This window comes from Rhinopithecus roxellana, chromosome 8, assembly GCF_007565055.1.
Source record: "Rhinopithecus roxellana isolate Shanxi Qingling chromosome 8, ASM756505v1, whole genome shotgun sequence".
NCBI classification, from domain to species: Eukaryota; Metazoa; Chordata; class Mammalia; order Primates; family Cercopithecidae; genus Rhinopithecus; species Rhinopithecus roxellana.
The window spans coordinates 88,138,718-88,160,500 of NC_044556.1; the positions used below are offsets into that span (position 1 = coordinate 88,138,718).

At 38.9% G+C, this 21,783-nt stretch overlaps 1 protein-coding gene across 3 annotated transcripts in view; it reads left to right on the plus strand.

Moving 5' to 3' along the window:
* DNAH14 (dynein axonemal heavy chain 14) overlaps positions 1-21,783 on the plus strand; it is a 575,377-nt gene that overhangs the window by 34,985 nt on the left and 518,609 nt on the right. For all 3 annotated transcript variants that reach the window (XM_030936505.1, XM_010352733.2, XM_030936506.1), the window contains one exon: positions 2,890-2,952. In XM_030936505.1, coding sequence (XP_030792365.1) covers positions 2,890-2,952 — 63 coding nt within the window. The remainder of the gene's footprint in view (positions 1-2,889; positions 2,953-21,783) is intronic.

The window sequence follows — 21,783 nt, forward strand, 5'->3', positions numbered from 1 at the left end:
ACTCATAGGTGGGAACTGAACAATGAGATCACTTGGACTCGGGAAGGGGAACATCACGCACTGGGGCCTATCATGGGGAGGGGGGAGGGGGGAGGAGGGAGGGATTGCGTTGGGGAGTTATACATGATATAAATGATGAATTGATGGGTGCTGACGAGTTGATGGGTGCAGCACACCAACATGGCGTAAGTATACATATGTAACAAACCTGCACGTTATGCACACGTACCCTAGAACTTAAAGTATAAAAAAAAAAAAAAAAAAAAAAAAAAAACAGAAAAAAAAAAGTCTTAATTTTAGTCTTTTTGGATAAATATTGTAAAAATATTTTATAGTCAGGCAAACTTAAATACACCCTACAGTTGACTCTACCACAATGCAAGGGTTAGGGGCCCTGACCCCCTACACAGTTCAAAATTTGAGTATAACTTTTGACTCTACCCAAACTTTGCTATTAATACTAATAGTCTACTGTTGACAAGAAGCTTTATCAGTAACATAAATAATCATTAACATATTTTGTCTGGTAGATGTATACTGTAATCTTCTCTAATGTCTGCTTTTTCTTGTGATATGTTCTTGTCTGCTGGGGACTAGGAAAACAGATAAATAATATTTTAAATTGTTTATTTAATATGTAAATAGCTTGAATAACTAAGGACCTGAGAAACTTTTTTTTTTTTTGTAAGAGAAGAAGGATTTTGTGACAGAGAAATTAATTATTAAATAAATGTTATTGTGTACCTATTTTGTTTCACATGTGTAAGAACTGGAGACAGAACTGTGAAAAAATATACAAGGTTTCTGTTCCTATAGAACTTATATTCTAATGGAAGGAGATAGATAATAATAGGTAAATAAATAATTTTAGATCGTGACGAGGCCTAGAAATATAATAAAACAGAGAATTAGAGACATGTGTGTGTGCATTGGTTCTTTAGATAGGATGGTCAGAGATGTGGCATTGAAGCAGAGACCTAAATGATGAAAACTAGGCAGCTGTGTGGGAGCTCCAGAAGATGCAAGTTTCAAAGTTGTGAAGCAGGAACTAGTTTAGTATGGATTTGACAGTAGAAGTGGTGTTCCTGGAATGAAGTTGGTAGGAAATGAAGCTGGTTCTGTTATTTTCTGGGACCTGTCACATGTAGTGTAGGTGACTGAGTAACAGTTCCATGTTTCTCGTCAAAGATAGGTGATAATTGCATCCCGGTAATTTAGGAGCTAGAATTGGGGCTAGATAGGTTTTTGATTCTGGGTTATCAATTTAAGATATCATCCAAAGTGATATTTTCTGTATCTTTTTATTTGAAACTCTGTCAGTGTCAGACTTTCCACTGTTATCCTTGCCTTCTGATACATCCTCAGGGTCTGCTCTGCTCTAAATAGTTATTATTTATTAAACTTTTTAAGTTCAACTGCAACTGGGACAAGAATCATCTTTTTACATGACATTTGGTATCAAAGTCTATAGTCAAAATGATTCATTTTCTTTATTCATGTTAAGAAAAAAATAAATTTTATATTTACTTAGTTTGTACTTAATTTTATATATACTTAATATACTTAATTTTAAATTTTATTTTTAATATTTTCGTAGTTTTTCTTAGATCACGATATTGTAAAAGGTAATATTTCAAATAGAAAAATGAGATAAAGATGAAATGTTAACAACTTAAGCTGGTGATGCCAGTACAGGGGTGATTAGACCATCAGCATCATTGTTTTGCCGCATGAAACTTTTCTGGTATATTAGTTTTTGTGACCTGGTGCAGATACGCCTTACACCGTTGGGTTCTCCTCTGATTCTTAAGGATTTTCAGGGATCTTCTAGGGTTCTGAGATACCATGACTCTATGAATTTGGATTAAAGTGAAATAGTAACTTACGTGGAGTGCTTCTTTGGAACTGGATTTAAGGTCAAGGTACTAGATTTTGATTGAGGCAGTCCTGATTTTCAAGGCCTCAAGTGAGCCTGTTTGAAGGATATCATGGGATTCTCTTTGAACTGCTTGGATGGCTCCAGGCCCCTTTCAGCCTTCTTTGATTCAAAATTAGCCAACGTCATCACTAAGATTGGCTGTTTGGTTGGCTTCTCAGACACACCCCTATCCCCACGATTTTCTGCTACCCACTAGCTCTCACCAGCTACATAAGTAATCTCATATTGGCAAACAAGTATCACATCTCAGTGTTTATTTAAAGGTGATTGTTTTCCTCTAGATGCAAAGGCTACCAAGGAAGCGATTGTGATACTGCTTTAGACACGTGCATAATGTAGGTGGCAATATTCATTTAGAGTTGAGAGAGATTTGCAGAAACAGTTGGCATGTCTTTTTCAGAATGCATGATAATTATTGATGATGAATCATAACCAGGGAAACTTTCCAATTCCTTCTCACGTAGGTTCTTTGAGTTTTAAAAATTACAAGTGCATTTTTTACATAAATATTAAATAATATCAAAATGACATACATTACCTTAATTTTTTACTTCCCACTATACAGACTTTTTATCAATGTACCTTTTCATTATCACTGAAAATTGAATCTTGACTTTTCTTGAAATATGAAGTCTCTTTTCAAAGTAAGCCAATAAACATATAAAGGAAAACAATATTTTAAAAATCATTTTTAATATTTATTGGAATGTTGCAGCTAAGTGAATCCTGCATCTGTGAGAATTATAAGGACTTTCATTTACATTTACCTTTTGCTCTATATTCTGCTGATAGTTTGGGAGAAAATTTATATGGTTTAGGATTTACTTTAGGTAACTCAGGATGAATGAAACATGTTCTAGAGAATATTCTGATATTACTAAGCTTTTACTAAATTTATTCCATATAAATGGTTTATGGATATGGAATATAAGAAGCATTTTTCCTTTCAGAATGAATAAAGCATTTGTCACCTGGAAATTGAATGTTAAAAGAGTTAAGACAGAGAAGAGCAGGTAAGTTTTGATATGCAATATATTTATAAAAATTTCAAAAGGAAGCTATATGTTTTATATGTAGTGTGGAAACAGATATAATTTCATTTTCATTCAGTGATTAGAAAGTCACATTCCATTGCTTTACGATGAAACTTAACCCATTTTTATTTTTTAAAGACTATTAAGCACTGTATTTTGCAGTTTACCATTCTATGGTCATAGAGCTATGGAAAACCTTGATGAGTTCCCTTGGTCATTTTATCTAACTTCTTGCTTCCAGGAAGAAGAATAATTAAGTAATTTAAAGTAGATGACAGTAATCTTATTTTGTGAGATCTCCAGCAGCCAAATGTTTTTTAAAATTGTTTTTATTAAACTTTTTATTTTGAGATAATTGTGGATTGAGATGCAGTTATAAGAAATAATAGAGATATTCCATGTACCTTTTACCCAGTTTCCCTCCCAAATGTTGCAAAACTACAGTCTATTATGACAGCCAGGGCATTGACAATGATATATAATCAATATATAGAACACTTCTATCACCACAGGATCCCTTGTGTTGGCCTTTTATAGCTATACCCCCCTCCCTCCTATTCCTGCTCCCTCCTTGACCTGTGGCAACCACTAATCTGTTAGCCATTTCTGTAATTTTATCTTTTCAAGAATGTTCTTATGATAAATAACAATAAATCAAGAGGAGGGAAGGAAACTTTTGGAGGTGACAGTTTATGGCATAGATTGTTCACAGATGTATACTTATCTCCACATGCACCAATTGTATACATTAAATAGGTACAGCTTTTTGCATGTCAATCATACCTCAATTAAATGGTTTTCAAGAAAAGAATGCTGTGTCCCCACAGCAAAGGAAATAATCCACAGGGTGAAGAGACAGCCTGCAGAATGGGTGAAAATATTTGCCAACTGTTCATTCTCTAAGGGATTAATATGCAGAATATACAGGGAACTCAACAGTAAAAAATAAATAATCTGATTTAAAAATGGGCAAAGGATCAGAATAGACATTTCTCAAAAGAAGGAATACAAATGGCCAACAGGTATATGAAAAGATGCTCAACATCCCCAATCATCAGGGCAATGCAAATCAAAACCACAATGAGGTATCACCTCACCCCAGATAGAATGGCTGTCATCAAAAAGACAAAAAATAAATGCTGATGAGGATATGGAGAAAAGATAGCTCTTATACACTATTGGTGGGAATGTAAATTAGCACAACCATATGAAAAAACAGTATGGAGGTTTCTCAGAAAACTGAAAATAGAGCTACCATACAAGCCAACAATTCCACTACTGGGTATTTATGTGAAGGAAGGAAATCCGTACGTATATTGAAGAGACACCTGCATCCCCATGTTTACTGCAGCACTGTTCACAACAGCCAAGATAGGAATCAATCTAAAAGTCCATCAACAGATGAATGAAGACAGTGTATATATACACAAAATAGAAAACCAGCCAGGAAAAAAAAGAATAAAATTCTGACATTTATGTCATTTATGGCAACATGGATGAGCTTGGAGGACATTACATTAAGTTAAATAAGTCAGGCATGGAAGGATAAATATCTCTTGTTCTCACTCATGTGTGGGAGCTAAAATATTTGAGCTCATAGAAGTAGAGAGTAGAATTGTGGTTATTAGATGATGAGAAGGGTGTTGGGGAGGGGACGATAGAGAGAGGTTGGTTAATAGCTAGATGGGAGGAATAAATTCTAGTGTTCTATAGCTTTGTAGGGCAAATGTGGTAGACAATACATTAAATTTTTTCAAATAGTTAGAAGAGAAGATTTTGCATTTTATTATTTCCTTTTTTTATTTTTATTTATTTATTTATTTATTTATTTATTTATTTTTATTATACTTTAAGTTCTAGGGTACATGTGCATAACGTGCAGGTTTGTTACATATGTATACTTGTGCCATGTTGGTGTGCTGCACCCATCAACTCGTCAGCACCCATCAATTCATCATTAATATCATGTATAACTCCCCAATGCAATCCCTCCCCCCTCCCCACTCCCCATGATAGGCCCCAGTGTGTGATGTTCCCCTTCCCGAGTCCAAGTGATCTCATTGTTCAGTTCCCACCTATGAGTGAGAACATGCGGTGTTTGGTTTTCTGTTCTTGTGATAGTTTGCTAAAAATGATGGTTTCCAGCTGCATCCATGTCCCTACAAAGGACGCAAACTCATCCTTTTTTATGGCTGCATAGTATTCCATGGTGTATATGTGCCACATTTTCTTAATCCAGTCTGTCACAGATGGACATTTGGGTTGATTCCAAGTCTTTGCTATTGTGAATAGTGCCGCAATAAACATACGTGTGCATGTGTCTTTGTAGTAGAATAATTTATAATCCTTTGGGTATATACCCAGTAGTGGGATGGCTGGGTCATATGGTACATCTAGTTCTAGATCCTTGAGGAATTGCCATACTATTTTCCATAATGGTTGAACTAGTTTACAATCCCACCAACAGTGTAAAAGTGTTCCTATTTCTCCACATCCTCTCCAACACCTGTTGTTTCCTGACTTCTTAATGATTGCCGTTCTAACTGGTGTGAGATGGTATCTCATTGTGGTTTTGATTTGCATTTCTCTGATGGCGAGTGATGATGAGCATTTTTTCATGTGTCTGTTGGCTGTATGAATGTCTTCTTTTGAGAAATGTCTGTTCATATCCTTTGCCCACTTTTTGATGGGGTTGTTTGTTTTTTTCTTGTATATTTGTTTGAGTTCTTTGTAGATTCTGGATATTAGCCCTTTGTCAGATGAGTAGATTGCAAAAATTTTCTCCCATTCTGTAGGTTGCCTGTTCACTCTGATGGTAGTTTCTCTTGCTGTGCAGAAGCTCTTTAGTTTAATCATATCCCATTTGTCAATTTTTGCTTTTGCTGCCGTTGCTTTTGGTGTTTTAGACATGAAGTCCTTGCCCATGCCTATGTCCTGAATGGTACTACCTAGATTTTCTTCTAGGGTTTTGATGGTATTAGGTCTAACATTTAAGTCTCTAATCCATCTTGAATTAATCTTCATATAAGGAGTAAGGAAAGGATCCAGTTTCAGCTTTCTACTTATGGCTAGCCAATTTTCCCAGCACCATTTATTAAATAGGGAATCCTTTCCCCATTTCTTGTTTCTCTCAGGTTTGTCGAAGATCAGATGGCTGTAGATGTGTGGAATTATTTCTGAGGACTCTGTTCTGTTCCATTGGTCTATATCTCTGTTTTGGTACCAGTACCATGCTGTTTTGGTTACTGTAGCCTTGTAGTATAGTTTGAAGTCAGGTAGCGTGACGCCTCCAGCTTTGTCCTTTTGACTTAGGATTGTCTTGGCAATGCGGGCTCTTTTTTGGTTCCATATGAACTTTAAAGCAGTTTTTTCCAATTCTGTGAAGAAACTCATTGGTAGCTTGATGGGGATGGCATTGAATCTATAAATTACCTTGGGCAGTATGGCCATTTTCACGATATTGATTCTTCCTATCCATGAGCATGGTATGTTCTTCCATTTGTTTGTGTCCTCTTTTATTTCACTGAGCAGTGGTTTGTAGTTCTCCTTGAAGAGGACCTTTACATCCCTTGTAAGTTGGATTCCTAGGTATTTTATTCTCTTTGAAGCAATTTTGAATGGAAGTTCATTCCTGATTTGACTCTCTGCTTGTCTGTTACTGGTGTATAAGAATGCTTGTGATTTTTGCACATTAATTTTGTATCCTGAGACTTTGCTGAAGTTGCTTATCAGCTTAAGGAGATTTTAGGCTGAGACAATGGGGTTTTCTAAATATACAATCACGTCATCTGCAAACAGGGACAATTTGACTTCTTCTTTTCCTAACTGAATACCCTTGATTTCTTTCTCTTGCCTGATTGCCCTAGCCAGAACTTCCAACACTATGTTGAATAGGAGTGGTGAGAGAGGGCATCCCTGTCTTGTGCCAGTGTTCAAAGGGAATTTTTCCAGTTTTTGCCCATTCAGTATGATATTAGCTGTGGGTTTGTCATAAATAGCTCTTATTATTTTGAGGTACATTCCATCAATACCAAATTTATTGAGCGTTTTTATCATGAAGGGCTGTTGAATTTTGTCAAAAGTCTTTTCTGCATCTATTGAGATAATCATGTGGTTCTTGTCTTTGGTTCTGTTTATATGCTGGATTACGTTTATTGATTTGCGAATGTTGAACCAGCCTTACATCCCAGGGATGAAGCCCACTTGATCATGGTGGATAAGCTTTTTGATGTGCTGCTGAATCCGGTTTCCCAGTATTTTATTGAGGATTTTTGCATCGATGTTCATCAGGGATATTGGTCTAAAATTCTCTTTTTTTGTTGTGTCTCTGCCAGGCTTTGTTATCAGGATGATGTTGGCCTCATAAAATGAGTTAGGGAGGATTCCCTCTTTTTCTATTGATTGGAATAGTTTCAGAAGGAATGGTACCAGCTCCTCCTTGTACCTCTGGTAGAATTCAGCTGTGAATCCATCTGGTCCTGGACTTTTTTTGGTGGGTAGGCTATTAATTGTTGCCTCAATTTCAGAGCCTGCTATTGGTCTATTCAGGGATTCAACTTCTTCCTGGTTTAGTCTTGGGAGAGTGTAAGTGTCCAGGAAATTATCCATTTCTTCTAGATTTTCTAGTTGATTTGCGTAGAGGTGTTTATAGTATTCTCTGATGGTAGTTTGTATTTCTGTGGGGTCGGTGGTGATATCCCCTTTATCATTTTTTATTGCGTCTATTTGATTCCTCTCTCTTTTCTTCTTTATTAGTCTTGCTAGCGGTCTGTCAATTTTGTTGATCTTGTCAAAAAACCAACTCCTGGTTTCATTGATTTTTTTGAGGGGTATGTTTGTGTCTCTATCTCCTTCAGTTCGGCTCTGATCTTAGTTATTTCTTGCGTTCTGCTAGCTTTTGAATGTGTTTGCTCTTGCCTCTCTAGTTCTTTTAATTGTGATGTTAGAGTGTCCATTTTAGATCTTTCCTGCTTTCTCTTGTGGGCATTTAGTGCTCTAAATTTCCCTCTACACACTGCTTTAAATGTGTCCCAGAGATTCTGGTATGTTGTATCTTTGTTCTCATTGGTTTCAAAGAACATCTTTATTTCCGCTTTCATTTCGTTATGTACCCAGTAGTCATTCAGGAGCAGGTTGTTCAGTTTCCATGTAGTTGAGCGGTTTTGATTGAGTTTCTTAGTCCTGAGTTCTAGTTTGATTGCACTGTGGTCTGAGAGACAGTTTGTTATAATTTCTGTTCTTTTACATTTGCTGAGGAGTGCTTTACTTCCAACTATGTGGTCAATTTTGTAATAAGTGCGATGTGGTGCTGAGAAGAATGTATATTCTGTTGATTTGGGGTGGAGAGTTCTATAGATGTCTATTAGGTCCGCTTGGTGCAGAGATGAGTTCAATTCCTGGATATCCTTGTTAACTTTCTGTCTCGTTGATCTGTCTAATGTTGACAGCGGAGTGTTGAAGTCTCCCATTATTATTGTATGGGAGTCTAAGTCTCTTTGTAAGTCTCTAAGCACTTGCTTTATGAATCTGGGTGCTCCCGTATTGGGTGCATATATATTTAAGAGAGTTAGCTCTTCCTGTTGAATTGATCCCTTTACCATTATGTAATGGCCTTCTTTCTCTCTTTTGATCTTTGATGGTTTAAAGTCTGTTTTATCAGAGACTAGGATTGCAACCCCTGCTTTTTTTTGTTCTCCATTTGCTTGGTAGATCTTCCTCCATCCCTTTATTTTGAGCCTATGTATGTCTCTGCATGTGAGATGGGTCTCCTGAATACAGCAGACTGATGGGTCTTGACTCTTTATCCAGTTTGCCAGTCTGTTTCTTTTAATTGGAGCATTTAGTCCATTAACATTTAAGGTTAATATTGTTATGTGTGAACTTGATCCTGCCATTATGATATTAACTGGTTATTTTGCTCGTTAGTTGATGCAGTTTCTTCCTAGCCTCGATGGTCTTTACATTTTGGCATGTTTTTGCGATGGCTGGTACCGGTTGTTCCTTTCCATGTTTAGGGCTTCCTTCAGGGTCTCTTGTAAGGCAGGCCTGGTGGTGACGAAATCTCTAAGCATTTGCTTATCTGTAAAGAATTTTATTTCTCCTTCACTTATGAAACTTAGTTTGGCTGGATATGAAATTCTGGGTGTAAAATTCTTTTCTTTAAGAACGTTGAATATTGGCGCCCACTCTCTTCTGGCTTGTAGAGTTTCTGCCGAGAGATCTGCTGTTAGTCTGATGGGCTTCCCTTTGTGGGTAACCCGACCTTTCTCTCTGGCTGCCCTTCAGATTTTTTCCTTCATTTCAACTTTGGTGAATCTGGCAATTATGTGTCTTGGAGTTGCTCTTCTGGAGGAGTATCTTTGTGGCATTCTCTGTATTTCCTGAATTTGAATGTTGGCCTGCCCTACTAGGTTGGGGAAGTTCTCCTGGATGATATCCTGAAGAGTGTTTTCCAACTTGGTTCCATTTTCCCCCTCACTTTCAGGCACCCCAATCAGACGTAGATTTGGTCTTTTTACGTAATCCCATACTTCTTGCAGGCTTTGCTCATTTCTTTTTCTTCTTTTTTCTTTTGGTTTCTCTTCTCGCTTCATTTCATTCATTTGATCTTCAATCGCTGATACTCTTTCTTCCAGTTGATCGAGTCGGTTACTGAAGCTTGTGCATTTGTCACGTATTTCTCGTGTCATGGTTTTCATCTCTGTCATTGCGTTTATGACCTTCTCTGCATTAATTAGTCTAGCTGTCAATTCTTCCACTCTTTTTTCAAGATTTTTAGTTTCTTCGCGCTGGGTACGTAATTCCTCCTTTAGCTCTGAGAAGTTTGATGGACTGAAGCCTTCTTCTCTCATCTCGTCAAAGTCATTCTCTGACCAGCTTTGATCCGTTGCTGGCGATGGGCTGCGCTCCTTTGTAGGGGGAGATGCACTCTTGTTTTTTGAATTTCCAGCTTTTCTGCCCTGCTTTTTCCCCGTCTTTGTGGTTGTATCTGTCTCTGGTCTTTGATGATGGTGACGTACTGATGGGGTTTTGGTATAGGTGTCCTTCCTGTTTGATAGTTTTCCTTCTGTCAGTCAGGACCCTCAGCTATAGGTCTGTTGGAGATTGCTTGAGGTCCACTCCAGACCCTGTTTGCCTGGGTATCAGCAGCAGAGGTTGCAGAAGATAGAATATTGCTGAACAGCGAGTGTACCTGTCTGATTCTTACTTTGGAAGCTTCCTGTCAGGGGTGTACTCCACCCTGTGAGGTGTGGGGTGTCAGACTGCCCCTAGTGGGGGATGTCTCCCAGTGAGGCTACTCAGGGGTCAGTGACCCTCTTGAGCAGGCAGTCTGTCCGTTCTCAGATCTCAACCTCCGTGTTGGGAGATCCACTGCTCTCTTCAAGGCTGTCAGACAGAGTCGTTCGTGTCTGCTCAGGCCTCTGCTGTTTCCCTTGTTGTTTTTTAGCTGAGCCCTGCCCCCAGAGGTCGAGTCTAAAGAGACACGCAGGTTTCCTTGAGCTGCTGTGAGCTCCACCCAGTTCGAGCTTCCCAGCGACTTTGTTTACCTACCTAAGCCTCAGCAATGGCGGGCGCCCCTCCCCCCCCCCAGCCTCGCTGCTGCCTGGCGGTTAGTTCGCCGCAGACTGCTGTGTTAACAATGAGGGAGGCTCCGTGGGCGTGGGACCCTCCCGGCCAGGTGAGGGATATATTCTTCTGGTGTGCCCGTTTGCTTAGAGCGCGGTATTGGGGTGGGAGTTACCTGATTTTCCAGGTGTTGTGTGTCTCAGTTCCCCTGGCTAGGAAAAGGGATTCCCTTCCCCCTTGCGCTTCCCAGGGGAGGCGATGCCTCGCCCTGCTTCAGCTCTCGCTGGTCAGGCTGCAGCAGCTGACCAGCACTGATTGTCTGGCACTCCCTAGTGAGATGACCCCAGTACCTCAGTTGAAAATGCAGAAATCACCGGTCTTCTGTGTCACTCGCGCTGGCAGTTGGAGACTGGAGCTGTTCCTATTCAGCCATCTTGCTCCGCCCCCTCCCCTATTTCCTTTTTTTTAGAGACAGAATCTCAACTCTTGCCCAGGCTGCAGTACAGTCATGTGATCATAGCTCACTACAGCATCAAACTCCTGGGCTCAAGCAGTCTCCCACCTCAGCCTCACAAATACCTGGGGCTACAGGCATGCACCACCATGCCCAGCTATGTTTTATTTTTATTTTGTAGAGATGGGGACTCACTATGTTGCCCAGGCTGGTCACCAACTCCTGGCTTCAAGTGGTCTTCCCACTTTGACCTCCCGAAGTACTGGGATTACAGGCATTGGTCACTGTGGCTGGCCCTTAAAAAAGAGGATATTGGATGTTATCAAGTCAAAGAAATGATAAAGGTTTGAGGTGATGAATATGCTAATTATCCTGATTTACTAACACATTGTGTATATTTATTAAAATATCACAATTATTTGGATTAAGGGTGGGGCAAGATGGCAGAATAGAATCCTCCACTGATCATACCTCATGCAGGAACACCAAATGTGACAGCTATCTACACAAAAAAACCATCTTCGTAACCAAAACTCAGGTGAGCAACCACAATACCTGGTTTTAACTTCATATTGCTGAAAGAGGCACTCAAGAGGGAAGGGAACAGTCTTGAATCACTGATTGCATCCTTCCCCCATGCCATGGCAGTGGCTGTGTGGTGGGGAGACATAATCTGAGCACTTAGAGGAGGGAGAGTGTAATGCTTGTGGGACTGTTAATTGAACTCATTGCTGCCCTGTCACAGCAGAAATCAAAACCCAGCTGAACTCAACTGACAGTCACCCACAGAGGGAGAATTTAGACCAGTTCTAGCGAGATTGGATTCGCCCATCCCAGTGGTTGGAACTTGAGTTCCACCAAGCCTCACCACTGCAGACTAAAGTGCTATGTGGTCCTCAGTAAAGTTGAAAGGCAATGTAGGCCACAAGGACCACAGTTCTTGAACAAGTCCTACTGCTGTTTTGGGCTTGGAGCCAGTGGATGTGGGGGGCCCCAACCTAGTGAGACATCAGCTGGAAAGGCTAAGGAGTGCTTGCACCTACCTCCCCTAACCCCAAGCAGCACACCTCCAGCAAAGAAAGTCACTTCTTTCTTTTGTTGAGGAGAGGAGAGGTAAGACTAAAGAGGACTTTGACTTTGTCTTGCATCTTAGAGATCAGCTCAGCCACAGTAGGAGAGGGTACCAGGCAGTCATCAGGTCCCCATTCCAGGTCCTAGATCCCAGACATTTATAGACATACCTTGGGCTAGAAGTGAACCCACGGTTGTGAAGGGAAGAACCCAGTTCTGGCAAGATTCATAATCTGCTGACTAAAGAGCCCTTGGGCCCTGAATGACCAGCAGTGTTAACCAGGTAGTACACAGTGGCCTTGGGTGAGACTCTGTGGCATGCTGGCTTCAGGTGAGACCCAGCACATTCACAGCTGTGGTGGCTATAGTGAGACTCCTTCTTAAGAAAAGCAGAGGGAAAAGTAAAGGGGATTTTTTCTTGTACCTTAAGTACATGCCTCATGTAGATGACAGGTTGATGGGTGCAGCAAACCACCATGGCACGAGTATACCTGTGTAACAAACCTGCATGTTCTGCACATGTATCCCAGAACTTAAAGTATAAAAGTATAAATTAAAAAATAAAATAGCTGTATTGGATATTGTTGAATGCTTTTTCTGCATCTATTGAGATGATCATGTGATTTTTGTTTTTAATTCCGTTTATGTGGTGAATTGCATTTATTGACTTGTGTGTGTTAAACTGTCCCTGCATCCCTGGTATGAAACCCACTTGATCATGGTGGATCATCTGTTTGATATGTTGTTGGATTCAGTTAGCTAGTATATTGTTAAGGATGTTAGCATTATGTTCATCAAGGATATCAGTCTAGTTTTCTCTTTTGGTTGTGTCTTTTCTTGGTTTTGGTATTAGGGTGATGCTGGCTTCATAGCATGAATTAGGGAGGGTTCCTTCTTTCCCTATCTTGTGGAATAGTGTCAAAAGGATTGGTATCAATTCTTCTTTGAATGTCTGGTAGCATTCTGCTGTGAATCTGTCTGGTCCTGGCCTTTTTTTTGTTGGTAATTTTTAAATTACCATTTCCGTCTCGCTGCTTGTTATTGGTCTGTTTAGGGTATCTAATTCTTCCTGATTTAAGCTAGGAGGGTTGTATTTTTCCAGGAATTTACCCATCTCTTCTAGATTTTCTAGATTATATGGATAAAGGATTTTCTCTCTTCTTTTCTTGGTTAAACTTGCTAATGGTCTATCAATCTTATTTATCTTTTCAAAGAACCAACTTTTTGTTTCACTTATCTTTTGTATTTTTGGTTTGTTTGTTTCAATGTCATTTAGTTCTGCTCTGATCTTGGTTTTTCCTTTCTTCTGCTGGTGTTGGGATTCATGCAGGATTGTGGCAGAAATATTAAAGGGAAATATTAGGGAAAGTTATAGGGAATAGTCACAAACCTTTTGGAAGGCCGAAAGCTTACATAGCTTGTAATTATTGAACAGGCTGAAGGCAGCCAGTTTTTACCTTAGAGCATTAGGTCATAGGGTAAATACTAGGGACAATAGAAGCTTCCCCAGTTAAGTCTGTTTACCCTACCTCCATTAACTAACCTTTGAGCCAAATGGCCCTCTCAGGAGGGAGGTCAACTAGAGGTATTGCCCCCTAATGATATTTACTTTAGACCGCCAGTACCTGAGCTTTAATCATTTGTAGAACTACTCTCTTAATCATGTTAATTATCCACAAGTGTGTTGACTCAGAGCTTCTATTAATTGTATACTAAATGAATGCCTGGAGTGCAAGCTGCTTAGTGCCGGCCGCAGTGACAAACCTCTCTTGGTGTGCAGGCGGTCGGACACTCAACTGGACTGGCAAAGCAGAATATCTGTGTGTCAGTGCACATTTTATCCATCTGGCATTTGAGTCAGGGTCTGCTAATGCACTCTTGTGAGGAGCAATACCCAACTGGTGCCCCGTGTAAGGAAAAATACAACATGCTGGGTTTGGGTTTGGTTTGTTCTTGTTTCTCTAGTTCTTTGTGGCATGACCTTAGATGGTCTGTTTGTGCTCTTTCAGACTTTTTGATGTAGTCATTTAGAGCTACAAATGTTCCTTTTAGCACCACCTTAGCTATATCCCAGAGGTTTTGATAGATTGTGTTATTATTGTCATTCAGTTTGAAGAATTTTTAAATTTCCATTTTGATTTCATTTTTGACCCAATACTCATTCAAGACCAGGTTATTTAATTTCCACGTATTTGCATGATTTTGAGGGTTTCTTTTGGAGTTGATTTCCTGTTTTATTCCACCGTGGTGTGAGAAAGTGGTTGACAGAATTTCAGTTTTCCTAAATTTATTGAGGCTCGTTTTATGGCCTATCATGTGGTCTATCTTGGAGAAAGTTCCATGGGCTGTTGAATAGAATGTGTGTTCTGTGGTTGTTGAATGAAATATTCCATATATATCTATTAAGTCTATTTGTTCCAAGGTATAGTTTAAATCCATTATTTCTTTGTTGACTTTCTGTTTTGACTACCTGTCTAGTGCTGTCAGTGGGATATTGAAGTCCTCCACTATTATTGTGTTGCTGTCTATCTCATTTCTTAGGTCTATTAGTAATTGTTTTATAAACTTGCAAGCTCTAGTGTTAGGCGCATATATGTTTAGGATTGTGATGTTTTCCTGTTAGATGAGGCCTTTTACCATTATATAATGTCCCTCTTTGTCTCTTTTAACTGCTGTTGCTTTTAAGTTTGTTTTGTCTGATGTAAGAATAGCTACCCCTGCTCACTTTTGGTGACAATTTGCATGAAATGCCTTTTTCCACCCCTTTAAGTTTATGTGATTCCTTATGTGTTAGGTGAAGTTATGATCAAAACCGTCAGCAAAATCGGCATACAGGGATATACCTTAGTATAATAAAAGCCATCTGTGACAAACTTGCAGCCAACATAATACTGAATGGGGAAAAGTTGAAAGCATTCCCCCTGAGAACGAGAACAAGACAAGGATGCCCACTCTTATCACTCCTCTCCAACTTAGTACTGGAGGTCTTAGCCAGAGCAGTCCAACAAGAGAAAGATAAAGCGCATCTGAATTGGTAAAGAGGAAGTCAAACTGTTCCTATTTGCTGACAGTATGACCGTTTACCTTGAAAACCCTGAGTACTCCTCCAGGAAGCTCCTAGAACTGATAAAAGTATTCAGCAAAGTTTCCAGATACAATATTAATATACACAAATCAGTAGCTCTTCTGTACACTAGCAGTGACCAAGCAAAGAATCAAATCGAGATCTCAACCCCTTTTACAATAGCTAAAAAAAAAAAAAAAAAACTTATGAATATACCTAACAAAGGAGTAGAAAGACCCCTACAAGGAAAACTGCAAAACACCGCTAAAAGAAGTCACAGATGACACAAACAATTGGAAACACATCCCATGCTTATGGATGGGTAGAATCAATATTGTGAAAATGACCATACTGCCAAAAGCAATCTACAAATTCAACACAATACCCATCAAAATACCACCACCATCATTCTTCACAGAGTTAGGAAAAACAATTCTAAAATTCATATGGAACCAAAAAAGAGCCTGCATAGCCAAAGCAAGACTAAGCAGAAAGAACAAACCTGGAGGCATCACACTACCTGATTTCAGACTATACCATAAGGCCAAAACAGCATGGTACTGGTAAAAAAAAAAAAAAAAAAAAATAGACACATAGACCAATGAAACAGAAAAGAGAACCTAGAAATAAACCCAAATACTTAACACCAACTGATCTTTGACAAAGCAAACAAAAACATAAAGTGGGGAAAGGACTCCCTTTTCAACAAATGGTGCTGGGATAATTGGCTAGCCATGTGTAGGAGAATGAAACTGGTTCCTCATCTCTTACCTTATACAAAAATTGCTCAAGATGGATTAAGAACTTCAACCTAATACCTGAAACTATAAAAATTCTAGAAGATAACATTGGAAAAACCTTTCTAGCTACTGGCTTAGGCAAGGATTTCATGACCAAAAACACAAAAGCAACTGCAATAAAAGCAAAGATAAATAGGTGGGACTTAATTAAACTAAAGAGCTTTTGCACAGGAAAAGGAATAGTCAGCAAACAGACAATCCACAGAGTGGGAGAAAATCTTTACAATCTATACATCTGACAAAGAACTAATATCCAGAATCTACAATGAACTCAAACTAATCAGTAAGAAAAAAACAGTCCCATCAAAAAGTGGGCTAAGGACATACATAGAAAATTCTCAAAATAAGATATACAAATGGCTAACAAATATATGGCAAAATGCTCAGTATCACTAATGATCAGGGAAATGCAAATCAAAACCACAATGCGATACCACCTTACTCCTGTAAGAATGGCCACAATCAAAAAATCAAAAAATAATAGATGTTGGCGTGGATGCACCAATCAGGGAACACTTCTACACTGCTGGTGGGAATGTAAACTAGTACGGCTGCTATAGAAAGCAGTGTGGAGATTCCTTAAAGAACTAAAAGTAGAACTATCAATTTGATCCAGCAATCCCACTACTGGGTATCTACCCAGAGGAGAAGAAGTTATTATTCAAAAAAGATACTTGCACATGCACATTTATAGCAGCACAATTCACAATAACAAAATTGTGGAACCAACCCAAATGCCCATCAAACAGTAAGTATATAAAGAAACTCTGGTATATATATGATGGAATACTACTCAGCCATAAAAAGGAATGAATTAACAGCATTTGCAATGACCTGGATGAGATTAGAGACTGTTATTCTAAGTGAAGTAACTCAGGAATGGAAAACTAAACATGGTATATTCCCACTGATATGTGGGAGCTAAGCTATGAGAACGCAAAAGCATAAGAATGATATAGTGGACTTTGGGGACTTGAGGGGAACAGCTGGGTGGGGGCGAGGGGTAAAAGACAACAAATATGGTGCAGTGTATACTGCTCAGGCAATGGGTGCACCAGGTTCTCACAGATCTCCACTAAAGAATTTACTCGTGTAACCAGATACCACCTGTACCCCAATAACATCAAAAAATAGAATTTAAAAAAATAGCTGTATTGAGTAAGCTCAAAGACATTCAAGATAACACAGAGAAGGAATTAAGCAATCAGGTAAACTTAACAACAAATTGAAATTATCAAAAAGAAGCAGAAATTCTGGAGATGAAAAATGCAATTGATCTACTGAAGAATGCATGAGTCTCTTAATAGCAGAATTAAGCAGAAGAAAGAATTGGTGAGCTTGAAGACAGGCTATTTGAAAATACACAGAAAATAAAAAAGAATAAAAAAGAATGAAGCATGCCTACAAAATCTAGAAAATAGCCTCAAAAGGGTGACTCTAAGAGTTATTGACCTTAAAGAGGTTAAAAAAGAGTTAGGGGCCGGGCGCGGTGGCTCAAGCCTGTAATCCCAGCACTTTGGGAGGCCGAGACGGGCGGATCACGAGGTCAGGAGATCGAGACCATCCTGAAACCCCGTCTCTACTAAAAAATACAGAAAAAAACTAGCCGGGCGTGGTGGTGGGCCCCTGTAGTCCCAGCTACTCGGGAGGCTGAGGCAGGAGAATGGCGTGAACCCGGGAGGCGGAGCTTGCAGTGAGCTGAGATCCGGCCACTGCACTCCAGCCTGGGAGACAGAGCAAGACTCCGTCTCAAAAAAAAAAAAAAAAAAAAAAAAAAAAAAAACAGAGTTAGGGGTAGAAAGTTTATTCAAAGGAATAATAACAGAGAACCTAGGGAAGGATATTAATATTCAAGTACAAGAAGGTTATGGAACACCAAGGAGATATAACCCAGAGCACACCTGAAAATACCAGTAACAAGTAACAAGATCAAAGCTGTAACAAAAAAAGTCTCCCGGCAAAGAAAACCTTAGGACCTGATGGCTTCTTCTGAATTTTGCAAACATTTAAAGAAGAACTATAGCAATCCTACTCAAACTCTTCTGAAAAATAGAGTAGTTGGGAATATTTCCAGACTCATTGTATGAGGACAGTATTACCCTGATACCAAAACCAGACAAAGGCTTTTTAAAAAAACAAAAAAGAGAGAAAACTGCAGGCCAATATCCCTAAAAAAAAAGATGCAAAAATCCTCAACAAAGCACTAGCAAACTAAATTCAACAGCATGTTAAAAAGTTTGTTCATCGTGACCAAATGGAATTTATCCCAGGGATGCAAGGATAGTTGAACATATCAACATTTGCATTTGCAACATTTGCATATTGATTGATATGCAAAGCAATCAATGTGAAACATTATATCAGCAGAATGAAGGACAAAAACCATACGATCATTTCAATTGATGCTGAAAAAGCATTTGATAAAATCTAACATCCTTTCATGACAAAAATTCCTAAAAACTGGCTATAAAAGGGAACATACCTCAACATAATAAAAGCCATATATGACAGATTCACAGCTAGCATTGTTGTACTGAATGTGGAAAAATTGGAATTCTTTCCTCTAAGATATGGAGTACAACAAAGATGCCCATCAAACTAGTACTGGAAGTCCTAGCTGGAGTACTCAGACCAGAGAAAGAAATAAAGGCTATCCAAATTGGAAAGTAAAAAATCAAATGATCCTTGTTTGCAGATGAATGGATTTTGTATTTGGAAAAACCTAAGGACTCCGCTAAAACTCTATTTGAATTGATAAACAAATTCAGTAATGTTATGGGATACAAAATGAACATACAAAAATCAGTAGTATTTCTATATGCCAACGGCGAATAATCTGAAAAAGAGATCAAGAAAGTAGTCCCATTTACAATAGCTACACATATATGTGGAGAGAGAGAGAGAGAAGGTGGGGGAGAGAGAGAGAGAGAGAGAGAGAAAGAGAGAGAGAGAGACACACAGAGAGAGAGAGACAGACAGAGAGAGAGAGAGAGACCTGAGACCTGTAGTTGGTAAACTAGAGTCCCAGGAGATCTGATGGTATAGTATAATTCCCCTTCTAGTCTGACTCCAAAGGCCTAAAAACCAAGAGAGACAGTGATTTAAGTTCCAGTCCAGGTTCAAATCCAACAGCAGGAGAAAGCCATTGTGTCAGCTTGAGGATAGGAAGAGAGAGACAGAATTGTCTCTTACTCAGTATTTTTGTTTTATTCAGGCCTCAATGAATTGGATGAGGCCTGTCTCAGTTCATTTTGTATTGCTATAGCAAATACTACAGACTGGATCATTTGTGGAGAAAAAGAAGCATATTTGTCTTATGGTCTGGAGGGCTGGGAAGTTCAAGAACTTGACAACTGGCATCTGGTTAGGGCCTTTGTACTGGGTCGTTCCATGAAAGAAGGTGGAAGGCAGAAGGGCAAGCAAGCAAGCTTATGAGACACAGGAAATCATGTTGAATTATTTTACTTTATTTTACTTTAGTTATTTAATTTTTTTTTTTTTTTTTTTTTTTTGAGATGGAGTCTTGCACTGTCACCCAGGCTGGTATGTAGTGGTGCAATCTTGGCTCACTGCAACCTCCGCCTCCTGGGATTAAGCGATTCTCCTGCCTCAGCTTCCTGAATAGCTAGGATTACAGGTGTCCACCACCATGCCCAGCTAAGTTTTTGTATTTTTAGTAGAGATGGGTTTTCACTATGTTGGCCAGGCTGGTCTTGAACTCCCGACCTTGTGATCCACCTCCCTCGGCTTCCCAAAGTGGTAGGATTACAGGTGTGAGCTAAGTTCTGGGGTACATGTGCAGGATATGCAGGTTTGTTACATAGGTAAATGTGTGCCATGGTGGTTTGCTGCACCTATGAACCTACCACCTAGGTATTAAGCCCAGCATGCATTGGCTATTTTTCCTAATGCTCTCCCTCCCCCAACTCCACCTCTAAGCAGGCCCCAGTGTGTGTTGTTTCCCTCTCTGTGTCCATGCGTTCTCATTGTTCAACTCCCACTTATAAGTGAGAACATGCGGTGTTTGGTTTTTTTCCTGCGTTAGTTTGCTGAGGATAATGGTTTCCAGCTCCATCTATATCCCTGCAAAAGATATGATGTTGTTCCTTTTAATGGCTGCAAAGTATTCCATGGTATATATGTACCACGTTTCCTTTATCCAGTCTATCATTAAAGGATATTTGGGTTGATTCCATGTCTTTGCTATTGTGAATAGTGCTGTAGTGAACCATACATGAAAAAGCTCAACATCACTGAACATTAGAGAAATGCAAATCAAAACCACATCTCACGCCAGTTAGAATGGCGATTATTAAAAAGTCAAGAAACGATGGATGCTGGAAAGGCTGTGGGGAAATAAGAACACTTTTATACTGTTGGTGGGAATGTGAATTAGTTCAACCATTGTGGGAGATGGTGTGGTGAGTCCTCAAAGCTCTAGAACCAGAAATACCATTTGACCCAGCAATTCCATTATTGGGTATATACCCAAAGGAATATAAATCATTCTATTACAAATATATATTTTTAGGAGGATCTCACTCTGTCAGCCAGGCTGGAGTGCAGTGTTGTGATCATAGCTCACTGTAGCCTCAAGCTCCTCTATACAAGCCCTCCTCCCACCTCAGCTTCCCAAGTTGCTGAGACTACAGGCATGTACCACCATGCCTGGCTGATTTTTAAAAGCATTTTTAGAGATACAGTCTCACTATGTTTCACAGGCTGGTCTGAAATTCCTTATCCTTCTGCCTCAGTCTTCCATTACTGGGATTAGAGGTGTGATCCACTGTGCCCAGCCTGAACTCTTCTTTTTTATCAGGAGCCTACTCCAGCAGTAATAATGCATTCCCTCAATAATGGCATTAATCCATTCATGAGGGCAGAGCCCTAATGACCTAATCACTCTTAATAGTCCTACCTTTTAATATCACAGTGGTAATTAAATTACAACATGAAATTTAGAGGGAACATTCAAACCATAGCAAGGCCCAACCCCTCTGGAGAGGGCAGTCTGTTTTACTCAGTTTACCTACTCAAATACTAATCTCATCCAGAAATACCTCAGAGAAAGACCCAAAATAATGTTTAAATAAAAATCTGGGCAACTGCTGGCTCACTCAAGTTCACACATAAATTTAATCACCAGAAATGTTTTGTTAGATTTGTAACTATTTCATTTTATGTCAAGTAATTATAAATGGGATTGAGTATTTAATTTACATGTTCATGCCTTCATTGCTAGTATATAGAAACAAATTGATTTTCATATATTGATCTTACATGCTATAACCTTGAAGTCACTTAATAGTTCTAGGAGTTTTTTGTATATTTTTTGGGATATTCTATATAGAATATTGGTTATCTGTAAATAGGGACAATTTGTTTCTTCCTTTCTGATCTATACGGCTTTATTTTCTCTTCTTGCCTTATATAATGGATGGAACTTCCAGCATTATGTCGAATAAGAGTGGTGAAGAATAGACATTGTTGACTTTTTCCCTATCTTAAAGGATTGAGTCTTTCACTATTAAAATGTTAGCTATAGATTTTTAATAAATGCTCTTTGTCAAGTTGAGGCAGTTTCTCTCTATTCCTATTTTTCTGAGAGTTTTTATCCTAAAAGTGTGCTGAATTTTGTCACATGCTTTTTTCTATATAAATTTATTTGATCATGTGATTTTTTTCTTCTTTTGTCGGTTAATATGGTAAAGTACATTGACAGATTTTTGGATACAAAACCAACTTTGCATCCCTGGAATAAATCCCTGTTGGTCATGATGCATAATTCTTTTTACATATTTTAGAGAATTTTCTTGGATAATATTTTGCTACGGATCTTTGCATGAGGAATAATG